The sequence below is a fragment of the Elgaria multicarinata genome, chromosome 17 (genome assembly GCF_023053635.1).
Source record: "Elgaria multicarinata webbii isolate HBS135686 ecotype San Diego chromosome 17, rElgMul1.1.pri, whole genome shotgun sequence".
NCBI classification, from domain to species: Eukaryota; Metazoa; Chordata; class Lepidosauria; order Squamata; family Anguidae; genus Elgaria; species Elgaria multicarinata.
This window is the reverse complement of record NC_086187.1, coordinates 22336818-22349685: the sequence shown is the minus strand read 5'-3', so window position 1 is coordinate 22349685 and position 12868 is coordinate 22336818. Positions and strand designations below refer to the sequence as shown.

The window sequence follows — 12868 nt, the reverse complement described above, 5'->3', positions numbered from 1 at the left end:
TCACTAGTGGCCACGGATAGAATCATAGAATAGCAGAGTTGGAAGGGGCCTACAAGGCCATCGAGTCCAACCCCTTGCTCAATGCAGGAGCATCCCTGACAGATGGTGGTCCAGCTGCCTCTTGAAGGCCTCTAGTGTGGGAGATCTTTCTGCTATAGATCTTTCTGCTATTATTTGTCTATAAGAGCTCCCCTTGAACTTAGAAATCGCATGCATGGTAGAGCTTAGCGACTAGCTGTGAGAACATTAACCCTGTGCATGGACTGATGGACACACGGATCCCTGTTTTCTAAGGTGTTCTTCCGTGCCGGAGTCTTAGCCAAGCTGGAGGACATGCGAGACGAACGTTTGGCCAAGATCATGACCATGTTGCAGTGCCGTCTCCGTGGCTTCCTGATGAGGATTGAGTTTAAAAAGATGCTGGAGAGAAGGTATTGATCCCCCCCTGTCCCCCATCTCGTATCTGCCCTTCACTCCTTTGATCCTGGGAAGTGATAGTTGCACCCTACTCTGCACTGGTCAGACCTCACCGGTTCTGGACACCACATTTGAAGTAGGAGTCAGATAAATTGAACTGAGTTCAGAGAAGGGCAATAAAAATGATCTGGGGACTAGAAACTAAGCCCTGCAAGGGAAGATGGAAAAAACTGTGTATGTTTATCTCTGGAAAGAGATGACTGCAGGGGAACAAGGTAGCACTTTTCAAATGCCTAAAGGGTTGTCAGGCAGAAGAGGACTGAAACCAGTTCTCCATCAGCCAAGACTGTAGGATGCAAACAGAAATTTCAGGGAGGCAGATTTTGGTTGAACATCAGGAAAGCTTCCTAACAAATCAGAGTAGTCAGACAATGGAACCAACTGCCTAGGAAAATGGTGGGCTTTCCATCACAGGGGCGTAACCCTCTAAGGAACCGTGGAGTGTGGGATCCCCCCTCCCCCAGCAGGCCAGATTTAACCCCTGGGCCCGCGGTTCTGTACCCCTGGGCTAGATAGACCAATGGCCACCTGATGCTGTAAAGTTGAGTTTGGTATGTTCTTTGGCTCCCATCCCATGGATTCTCCGTTTGTGTGAAGCAACAGCATTGTTCAGTGTTTCAGCTCTCCCCTGCCCTTCGTAGGCACACGTTTGCTGTTTGTTTATGGCCCAACCCCCTGTTTCTCTTTCCATCACAGGCTGGGCTTGATGCTCGTCCAGAGAAATGTCCGCAAGTTCTTGCAGATGCGGTTCTGGGGCTGGTGGAAGCTGTACAACAAGGTGAGGAAATGGCGGAAGGAGCGCGGCGCGCAGCTCAGCACCCTGCGCTATCAGTGGGTGGGGGGATCGTTGGGGTTTGAAAATAAGAAATTGCGAGGGGAAGTTCTCCGGTGTGTTTATTCAGCGATAAGGAGCCTCGTTGTGAATCTCAGTTAACCGTTAACGAGGTGAAAGGAAGAAACCATTTCCCACGAAAAGGGATACCTCGATAAACAGCTGGCACTATTGCTGGAACCTGAATGCAAACTGTCTGTTTTGCAGCTCCTACCAGCGTCCCTGCTGCTGAAATTTGGTGCCTCAGCGACCAAATGCCTGGCAACTTCTCTTGAAAACAAGGAGGGGGGGGTGAGGAGCAGGTGCCTTGTTTTGAAGCAAAATTGCACTCCAGCGTGGCGGTGGCAGCGGGGACAGATGTGGCCTCCAGTGGCTTCTGAAGGCCACATCTGTCCCCCAGAGACTTGGAAGTTGCTCATTCCTGATAGATATGAACGAACCTATATGCCACCTTTTAGCAGATGCTCCTCAAATTCGTCTACAGTAACATAATTCAAATCTAATATTCAAAGTCCCATAATGGCTTGGATACAGAGATCCCGTGAATAAAATTCTGCTCACGGCAAAGGTCCGAAGCCTTTTTGGGTGTGCCGGAACATCTGAAATTTGGAGAGAATCTTGTAGGTGTTCTCAGAAAATGGCGGCCAAGGGGGCGCCTTGCCCATTCATAAAATAACTGCCAAGGTGGGCATGGCTGGTCGCAAAACACTCTTTTCCCAAAAGGCAAACTGGTGAGACTAAAAGAAAAGCCACCAACGGTAGAACAGGAACCCACAAGCAAGACGTGAGTGCAACAGCACCCTCCCGCCCATGTTCCCCAGCAACTAGGCCTACTGCCTCAGCTACTGGAAGTAGCATATAGCTATCAGGACTAGCTGTCGTTGATAGCCTTCTCCAACGGGAATTTGTCCAATCCCTTTTCAATCCATCCACATTGGGGGCCATCGCTACATCTTGTGCTAGCAAATTCCCTGTGCGCTGTGTGAAGAAGTCGTTTGATCTGTCGTGAATCATCCACCGTTCAGCTTCATGAGACGATCCCATTGGGCTCTGGTTTTATGAGAGGGGGAGAAAAATATCTCCCTATTCACTTTCTCCATCCTATGCGTAATTCTGTCGACCAGTATCATGACCCAGCCTGACTCTCCTATTTTCTTGGGTCCCTTTCCAGATGTCTCTGGCATGTGCATTCCTGGGTGTCTTGGTGAGATCCAACCCATTCAGGGCTCTCTAGTTCTTACAGCCATCTCTTTTAGGAAACCTCCAACCTCTGCACACACACACCCCTCCACACACACACTTTGCTTAAAAACCCAGCAATGAAGTGAGACCCACTTAGCCGCATTCTGAATAGGGGGTGATTAAAGGGGAACGTCCCCTCCTGTTCTTCACTTCGCAATTTGGGTTCCCCTGCCTGCAGGTGAAGCCTCTGCTGAACGTAGCCCGGCAGGAGGAGGAGATGAAAGAGAAAGAGGAAGAGCTAAGGAACGCCATGGCGAAGACACAGGAATTGATGGATCGGATCAAAGAGCTGGAAGAAAAAACGGCCACTCTTAGCCAAGAGAAGAATGACTTGACCATCCAGCTGCAGGCTGTGAGTCTCCAAAGCCCATTCTAGGGTTGCTTTCTTGGCTATCGTGCCCAACTGTTGCACGTGCACATGCTTGAGCTCTGCATACACAAGGAAGCGGTGATTGTGTCAGGCCCCGGGGGGCGGGGGTTGAATCTGCAAAGAGTCAGAGGGGCCCAGAGGCAAATAGCTTGGTTGAGGGCAGGCATGGATCTAAGAACGGCAGTGAAAGGAGCCAGAGGCAGATAGCATGGTCGTCCAAAGTTTGCAAAAGTTCAGATCCCCACAGATCAGCAACTATAAGTTCAAGGGGTCAGAGATAGGAGACGTAATCCGGTATAGGCAGGTGGCCAGGATTCCAAAAGGCAAATCTGTCTATCGAGCAGCTACTCCATCTGATGAGTTGCTAAGACTGAGGCAACAGTTCTATAAAGCTAGCCAGGCCCCTGTTAGCTTCCCATGTCACTTGGCCCAGCTAGGCTGATGAACTGCAATACCCTTCGCTTCCCATTTTCCCAGTGGCACTGTAGAGCAGCGAAGTTCAGACCAAGAGCTCCCTCTGCTGTGTGAGAGCTGCCCCAGCAGTGCAGAGAGTAAGGTGCTGGGATCCTACTGCCAGATACCCTGGATTGGGTCCCTTGGCGCCTTATGGATTGACTGCAGGCTTAGCGTGTGTGTACTTCTTGTACGTGGCACAACCGATCCACAGATACGATAATCAGATGTGAAGATCTACACGTGGGTTTCATGTAGTAGTACAGTGAGGGTGAGGCCACCATTGCGGGGCACAACCTGGGCAAGGATGCAAAATGGCCCAAGTTCATGTAGCATGTTGACAGCTGTTAAAATAAACATCCCGTTATGTCATTATTATGTTGCACAGGGACCATAGCTCAGTGTGATAGGGCACATGCTTGGCGTGCAGAAGGTCCCTGGTTCAATCCCCAGCTTCTCCAGATAGGGCAAGGAAAGAATCCTGCCTGAAACCCTGGAGAGCTGCTGCTGCCAGTCAGTGTCGACAATACTAGGCTAGATGGACCAATGGCCTGGCTAAGTATAAGGCAGCTTCCTATGTTCATTATTGTTGCTGTGCACCTAGGTTTAATGAGGGCCGCAGGACAAGTAGAGCGGAGCTGTGGCGGTTTCCCATTGATCTAGTGCCTGCATCCTAACACAGTAAAGCACATTCATCCATAGAGTATGGTGATTTGGGCTATTGAGTGGTATAGAAATGCAATAAATGAATAAATAGAGTTCTCTTGGTGGTAAGAAAGGGTGAAATTGAGCTTGACAGATTGACCCATCTGTCCTAACTGTTGTTGCTGCTCCTTCACAATCTCACATTTAGCCCCCTGAAGGGGTCTCTGCACTCTTCAGATTTAGCCCCCTGAAGGAGCCAGTGTGATGTAGTGGCTAAAGTGTTGGATTGGGAGTTGGGAGATCCGGGTTCTAGTCCCCACTCGGCCATGGAAACCCACTGGGTGACTTTGGGCCAGTCACAGCCTCTCAGCCCAACCTACCTCACAGGGTTGTTGTTGTGAGGATAAAATGGAGAGGAGGAGGAGGATTATGTATGCTGCCTTGGGTTCCTTGGTAGAAAAAAAGGCGGGATATAAATGCAATAATAATAAGTAAATAAATCATGGTAGGTCTGGCCCTGCCTGCAGCCTGAGCGCATGGCACAGCGTTCCCACCAACCGGCCCACTGTGGTTCTTGAGAGGACATGTGCAGTTCTTCTAGAGGTAGTTGCATTCCGCGCAAGAGGACCACAGTGGTCACGGTTTCCAAGTGGGTTCATCCGTACGGGTCCGTCCCTTCTTTCAGGACCAAGAGAACCTGATGGATGCCGAGGAGCGCCTCACCCAAATGATGAAGGCCAAGATGGACATGGAGGGCCAGATCTCCGACATGAAAGAGCGCCTGGAGGAGGAAGAAAGCGCCGCCTCCTCTCTGGGCGCCAACAAGCGCAAGCTGGAGGGAGAGCTGAGCGATCTCAAGAGAGACCTCGAGGGTCTGGAAACCACCCTTGCCAAGACCGAGAAAGAGAAGCAGGTCTGCCTTTTTTTTTTTAACAAAAAAAGTTGTATGTGGTGTTGATTGTAGGCTGAAAATCCCAAACAGCTTTGGGGATGGTTCCTCCAGAGCTTCTCCTCAGAATATCATCTCCCGCGGCCAGGGAACTACTGCCCCAAAGGATAAGCTGTGGGTGGGGCACAGACAGTTTGACGAAGGGGCACCAGGGCAGAAGGTCTGGATTAGGCCTAGTGAAGAATATGTGGGCTTCTATCTTCTGTGACTTCCGGAGAAGACAAGTTCCTTTTCCTGGTCAGGGCCTTGTCTTTGGTTAGCATCCAATGCAAGTCCTACTTCAACCCAGTGAAATGAATGCAACCGAAGTTAGTCATGAGTAGGGATGTCCCAACGCCCAACTCGGCCCAGGATTCCAGCGGGTGCTCCAAGACCCAGTCGGGCACACTTGGCGTCAGCATGGAAGGGCACTCAAGCGCTTGTAGGCCCCCGTGTGAGTGCTCGACAGCTGCCCACACTAGCTGCCGAAATCGTGAACTTCCCCATTAGCACCGTAGGGGGAAGTGTACAATTTCAGTCGGTTGGGCAGGGGCCTGTTGAGCACCCAACGGGCCGAGCCGAGCCTCAGGAGAACGGCGGCAGACCACCGTCATGAAACGGCGAGCGTCCGCCAAGGCGGGTGAGAGTGAATTCGCTCTCCTCTAGTCACGAGTAACTTGCCCCGTTCGTTTCAGTGGGTCTACTCTAAGCAGGATTCGTGCTCGATGTAACCCTTTGATTCTGCTAGGCTCAACGAACTGGGTCATGTCTTCGTCCGTATTAATTCGCCTTCCTTCTCTCCAGGCTCTGGATCACAGAGTGCGAACCTTGACTAGCGACCTCCAGGCACGAGACGACACCGTCGCCAAACTCCAGAAAGAGAAGAGGGCCTTGGAGGAGCTACACCAGGTAAGGGGGGGCAGCTCCATTCTCTGTTTTGTCTCCACAACCCCAAATTCATGGTTAGGAACTGTTAGCGGTTTACCTATTTATTTATTGGACTTTTTAAAACTTTGCCTTTCGCCCCTGGAGGCCCCAAGGGCGTGGCTTACACTACGCTAAAAAGGATATACGATAACATGCAGCTAATATAACAGTTGAAAAACTAAAGATGAATAATATCATTAATAGCAGCAGGAGGAGAACTCCAAATAAATCAATAGAAACTCCTGATGAAACAAATTTTAAAAATAATAATTACACACACATACAGTTTGCCTAAAGGTCCAGCTGGACATCAGGAAAAACTTCCTGACTGTTAGAGCAGTACGACAATGGAACCAGTTACCTAGGGAGGTTGTGGGCTCTCCCACACTAGAGGCATTCAAGAAGCAGCTGGACAACCATCTGTCAGGGATGCTTTAGGGTGGATTCCTGCATTGAGCAGGGGGTTGGACTTGATGGCCTTGTAGGACCCTTCCAACTCTGCTATTCTATGATTCTGTGATCCAAAGGAAAGGAAGCTCACTGGGCCTTCCCAAACTAGGCAAGTCTGTAGTTTTAGTGCCACCACTGAGAAGGCCCTGTCTTGCCTCCCAGCTAACCGAACCTCCAATAGCAAAGACAAACGGAGCAGAACCTCCAATTATGACTGCAGTATGCAGGATGAGCCTCGTGTGGCACAGAGCGGTAAAGCAGCAGTTTCTGCAGCTGAAACTCTCCCCACGGCCTGAGTTCAATCCCAGCGGAAGCTGGTTTCAGGCAGCCGGCTCAGGGTCGACTCAGCCTTCCATCTGCACGAGGTCGGTAAAATGAGTACCCAGCTAGCTGGGGGAAAGGGAATCATGGCCGGGGAAGGCAACGGCAAACCACCCCGCTATAAGGCCTGCCAGGAAAACGTCAGCGAAAGTTGGCGTCCCTCCAAGAGTCAGTAATGACTCATTGCTTGCACGAGAGGTTCCTTTCCTTTCCAGGTATGCAGGGCGGGTGAAGAAGATGGACCTTCAAATAGCCTGGCCCCAGACTATTTCAGTTACATTTACTGACTGATTGGGTTTAAAAAAAAACAAAACTATACTGTGCCTTCAGGAGCAGAGGCGATCTAAAGGTGCTGAACATTGGGGTGTTGAGCCTGTTTTAGCTCAAGGCCCAAATTCCACTTCGGAGAAGTTCCTGGGGGTGTGGGAGCTGCACACGGCCAAGATAATGAACATTTATTTATTCATTTGTTTATTTATTTATTTATTGTATTTCTATACCGCCCAATAGCCGAAGCTCTCTGGGTGGTTCACAAAAATTAAAACCATTCAAAGTATAAAACAAACAGTATAAACACATGATATAAAACACAATATAAAAGCACAACCAAGATAAAATCAGCAGCAGTGCAGAAATACACGTTTAAAAAGGAAATTTAAAACAGCAAAGTTAAAATTAAATTTATAGACTGTTAAAATGCTGAGAGAATAAAAAGGTTTTCTTCACCTGGTGTCTGAATGAATATAGTGTAGGTGCCAAGCGAACCTCCTTAGGGAGCTCACTCCAGAGCCGGGGTGCCACAGCAGAGAAGGCCCTGCTCCTCCCGGTAGCCACCTGCCTCACTTCCTTTGGCAGGGGCTCACAGAGAAGGACCCCTGAGGATGACCTTAGGGTCCGGGCAGGTACATATGGGAGGAGGCGTTCCTTCAGATAGCCTGGCCCCAAGCCGTTTAGGGCTTTAAATGTCAATACCAGCACTTTGAATTGGGCCCAGACCTGGACTGGCAGCCAGTAAAGCTGGAAAAGGACTGCCGTGATGTGGTCTCATTGGCCTAAAATACCAGCATCATCTAGCATCCAGCTCTTAGTGCCAGTAGCCAGGCCTTCGGAGAGGCATTTCAGCCTTCTAGAATGGGGGGGGGGGGAATGCACAAGAGGTTGGGGAACTACCCAATGGTTGATGGTCAGTGCCAAGGAAAGGGGGCCTGGGTATCTCGGCTGAATGTGGCTCCTGGGCCTGAGGTTCCCCACCCCTGATGTAAAACCAGGGGGAGGCTAGGCTTGTTCTTATAATGCTAAACCATGGGGGTTGTTGTTGCATGTGAACCAGCCCTGTGGGTAAGGGAACACTTAGAGTAAGAGACTACTAGCCCTATTGAACTGGACACCATTATATCCCTCGTTAGCTTGGATTCTTTTGATCTTGCTCAGGCAGAAATCTGGAGCACAATCCAAAACTAAGGCATGCTATCATTTAAACTTGAAAGGACATTCCTAAAACAAAGTCGTGTTTGAGATTAGCTGGCATCCTGGGGTTTTCTTGCTCCTGGAGATATTGACAATTAATCACCGCGGCTTCTTCCGTTTGCTTTGGTGGTGACAGGTTTCTCTTGTTATGTGTCTCTTCTTAGAAAACGCTAGATGACCTTCAAGCTGAGGAGGACAAAGTGAATCATCTAACCAAAAACAACAGTAAACTCAGCACTCAGATTCATGAGGTCAGTGCCGTTCGGTGGGTGGTGGCAGTTAACTATGTCAGAGAGATCTGTTTGAGAGGGTAGAGTTTGACGGGTTTTCCTTGGCTTGGCCCCCCCTGGACTTTGGTTTGGTTCCCGCTGTGCTGCTCAATTCAATCTGCAGAGGGTTGTGCCAGTTTGTGGATTTTCTGGGAGTTTTGCACATTTTTAAGGTTCTGCAATTTGCACGAATTACAGGCAAATTTGTGCGAATTACAGGCAAATTTGTGCAAATTACAGGAATTTCAGCCAAATTTGCGCAAATCTGGCAGTAATCTGCAAATTCAGATATAATTTCTGCAAATTGCAGGAAGTTCCAAAAACAACAGGTGCAAAAAAATTCCTGGCGTTCAGAGAGAAGCCCGCAGCTCAGCTTGCTGATGCAAATCCAGTCATATACGCCATGGAACTCCGTTGAGCCAAAAAAATAACTGGATGTCCCAGCGATGGACATTCCTAATGGTGGTGTTTTGATCAGCATTTTGAATGGAACTTGTTCTGCGCTTTCCAGCCAGTGTCCGAGATCGAGGGAAGGTGGTCTCCAATTGCAGAGATTGAATCCGCCCCCGTCAGGAAGCCATCCACTTATTATGGAATGCTCCTCCCGATGAGGCCCGCCTGGCACCAACATGGCTATTTTTTCGGTGCCAGGTCAAGACTTTCCTCTTTTCCCAGGCATTTAGCAGCATAGGTTGAGTTTTTAATCGATCCCAAATCTATTTTTAGGTAATAATGCTAGAAAGTAAAAGGGTGCCCTCCTGAACCACACAGAGGTGGAATCTAATCCTTTTTACTATCCCAGCCATTGAGAATCAGCTCTGCGGATATTTGTCTAGCCCTGCCGTTTTTCATTTGCCCCTCCTGGGTCCTGCTTTGGGTCACATGTGGAGTAAGGAATGCTGAGGGTGGGCTTACCATTCCCTTTATTTCGCATGTTAAGGGATGAGCGCCGTTGCTTATGTCGTTAAAACAGCACCGTCCATGCATGAGAGGGAGGCATCCTGCAGGCTCAGCAACATTTTCCTAAAGTATCTTTAGGTTAAAACCAACCACCACGTAATGGGTTGGGGAATCCTCAAAACAACCCAATAAGGACTTGGCCTGCTCAGTGGCCGTGGAGAACTGAATGATTGTTGTGGGAGGAGAATGGAAAGGAATGGCTGGAATCCTGATCAGGGAGTTCGTCACGCTGCAACTTTTTGTTGCAGGTCCCACTTGTTGATAGATAGAGAAATGGATGGGAAAGTTGCCCGTCTCATCAAAATGACTCCCTCCCATCGCCCTCTTTCCAGAGTGTTTTTCTTTCTTTGCTCTGATAACTCCCTTTCTTTCAACTGTTTTTTCTTCTTCTTCCCCCCCCCCCCACCCCCAACCAGTTGGAAGACAACTGGGAGCAAGAGAAGAAAATCCGCGCCGAGGTGGAGAAGGCCCGTCGCAAAGCGGAGGGCGACTTGAAAATGACCATTGACAATCTCAACGAAATGGAAAGGTCAAAGCTCGACTTGGAAGAGGTGGTCAAGAAGTAAGTTTGTGTGCGGAAACGCAGGCTGCGCTGAAGGGAAGGCTGTTGAGGCAGTAGGGGAGGAGTGTGGGTTGGCCAGAAGAAAAACACAGGAGAGATGTTTGTGGTAAGGGCCAGATAATAATAATAATAATAATAATAATAATAATAATAATAATAATAATAATAATAATAATATAATAATAATAATATATTTATTTGTTCCCGGCTCTCCCTCTGGATCGAGGCGGGGTACAACACAAATGCAAACACCATAAAATACATATAACTGATTAAAACATTTGAAATAATAATAGCACATTATTAAAAAGGCATCTTAAAATTCCACTGAGTAGGCCTACCGGAAGAGATCAGTCTTAAATTCCTTAAGACTGTTAAGTTGATGAATCTCTCCCGGCAAGCCATTCCACAAACGGTTGCCGTGGGTTCAGGTCAGGGCCAGCATCAAGGGTAGGCATGGTGGAACACCTGCCCAGGGCCCACACCTCAGCCAGGGCCCAGTAACATACGCCCCCTGGAGTTGCTCCTCCTCTTCACCATGGCAACTTGTTGGTTCACCTGTCTCTCGCTCTGGCCCAGACAACGATAGTGGTGAAAAGGAGGAGTGGGAGATGCCGTGGCCTCCTTGCTCACTGGGTCTCTGCCTCTCAAGCAAGCAAGTGGCAGCAATAGTGAGGAAGAGGAGCAAGAGCGGCTGGTGACCATGGCGGTGAGAAGGTAGACACACCAACGGAGGGGGGCCATGGAGGGTGTCTTGCCCAATGGCCTTCCAAAACCTGGAACTAGCATTGGCTGGTGTTGGTCTCTTTGACACCTTTACTCCAGCGTTCCATGGTTTCGGCTCCCTCCAAATGTTCAAGATCTTGAACAACAACTCCCATTATTCTCAGCACAGACAATTGCCACATTGGTCAGGATGATGGGAGTTGTAGTCAAAGACATCTGTAGGACAAAGGCTGACATACTCCATATGTCATTAAGTCATTTGGGGAGGCCTTGCTTTTAGTCCATTAGCCTTTGGTGACGGCAGCTCCCTGGAATTCCAAGCGGTGACTTTTCCAACCGGCTGAGGTGAGTTTTCAGAAAACGTTGAACTGGAAAAATTTCCAGACTGTTTTTCTGAGGGAAAAATCCCAATGCCCTATATAAGTTGTGATCAGATTTTGCATGTTCAACATTCAAGTAAACAAATCCTTTAAAAGTATGGCATGTTAATTTCATTTCCAAACCCAAAATTATTTCAACTGAAATATCTGAGCTGGTGACTTTTTAAAGTAACGTGTGTTTAATTGTGGTTTAAATCTTGTATTCAAATGAATACCAAGCATGACTTTGTTTGGAATGCTTGTAAACGTTTAAGGAAAAAAGGAAAGGAACCTCTCGTGCAAAGCACTTGAGTCATTGCTGACTCCTAGAGGGACGCCTGCTTTCACTGACGTTTTCTTGGCAGGCCTTATAGCGGGGTGGTTCGCCGTTGCCTTCCCCGGCCGTTATTACCTTTCCCCCAGCTAACTGGGTACTCATTTTACCGACCTCGGGAGGATGGAAGGCTGAGTCGACTCGAGCTGGCCGCCTCTATATTCATAGTCAGGGGCTTCTTTGTTACTAGAGCAGAATCCCTTAACAAGCTTGCTGCGTTTTTCTTCGCAGGCGAGACCTTGAGATCAATTCTATTACCACCAAAGTGGAAGATGAGCAGTCACTGAACTCAACACTACAGAGGAAATTGAAGGAGCATCAGGTAGAATCATAGAATCATCGAATAGTAGCGTTGGAAGGGGCTTATAAGGCCATCGAGTCCAACCCCCTGCTCAATGCAGGAATCCACCTTAAAGCATCCCTGACAGGTGGTTCTCCAGCTGGTAAAAGAGAGAGAGGCTGAGGCAGACAGCCCTGACACCATCCTTTGGCAGTATTTGGCCCAAATTGACCACTTTCACCCCATAATAGCAATGTAAGGTCAGCCCACTCCTGTCAAGAACTTGGGCCCCCTGCCAGATCTTTTGGCCTACAAAAAACAAAAACAAAAGAAAATAAAGCTGTACATTGAATTAGACCAATTTATAAAAGGTTTTCAGCCACATTGATTCATTTGAATAAAAAAATGAATCCTTGGCAGGACCATACGTTTATATACTTTATAGCACTCTTTTTCAGACTAGATGTTATGTTAAACAAAAACAGGGTGTGTTTTGGGACATGGTAGAAAGATCTCCATGTGGGCCAAGGTGTAATTTAAGAAATTTAGAAAATGCAATATTACAGTGAAAATAACCTTTCTTGACTCATGAGATGTTTGGGATTGTTTTATGGTATGTATGGGAGAGCCCATGTTATACCTTTGTACGGCCTCCACCACTACCCCAAATGATGCTTGGTCCCTTGCTACCCACACCTACTATGCGCCTAAATATTGCTTAGGTTCTCACGGTTATGTTTATGTCTGACAGGCCCGAATAGAAGAGCTTGAGGAAGAACTTGAAGCTGAACGTTCTATAAGGGCAAAGGTAAGTAGAATTTTCCATAACCAATATATCAATGTCACAACACACTTTAGCACCTTTAAATTGCTTGTCTTCGAAACAGCCCTGTAAGGTAGTTTGCATGACACAGCAAGACAGGCACCCATGGGCGCCATGCAAAAAGGACACCTGTGGGTGCCCAGCACAACACAACAGCTCCTGTAGGTAAATTAAGCCATGGAAGGCTGCCGTGTCATGCAAACCAGGTCAGTCTAAGAGTACCCACAGGAATCCCAAACCCAACAGTGACCTAAACCCAACTTTCCTGAATGCAAGCCCTACATTCCATCCTGCAGACTTCGTTGGCTCGTGTTTAATGTAATTACGATCTAATCAAAGGCAGAGAGTTCTTTTTAAAAAGCTCAAGTGGGCAAATGTGAACGGCACTTATTTGGGGTTGCTAAATAACAGAACAGAATATCCGTCAGTTCGAGACCAGCCAC

General features: G+C 48.2%; 1 protein-coding gene across 3 annotated transcripts in view; it reads left to right on the top strand.

Annotated features, from left to right (window-relative positions):
• The window catches only part of LOC134410146 (myosin-16), a 57806-nt gene that overhangs the window by 24465 nt on the left and 20473 nt on the right, over positions 1-12868 (top strand). For all 3 annotated transcript variants that reach the window (XM_063143271.1, XM_063143270.1, XM_063143268.1), the window contains 9 exons: positions 295-431; positions 1174-1255; positions 2730-2903; positions 4705-4932; positions 5752-5856; positions 8277-8363; positions 9758-9903; positions 11554-11644; positions 12354-12410. In XM_063143271.1, coding sequence (XP_062999341.1) covers positions 295-431; positions 1174-1255; positions 2730-2903; positions 4705-4932; positions 5752-5856; positions 8277-8363; positions 9758-9903; positions 11554-11644; positions 12354-12410 — 1107 coding nt within the window. The remainder of the gene's footprint in view (positions 1-294; positions 432-1173; positions 1256-2729; positions 2904-4704; positions 4933-5751; positions 5857-8276; positions 8364-9757; positions 9904-11553; positions 11645-12353; positions 12411-12868) is intronic.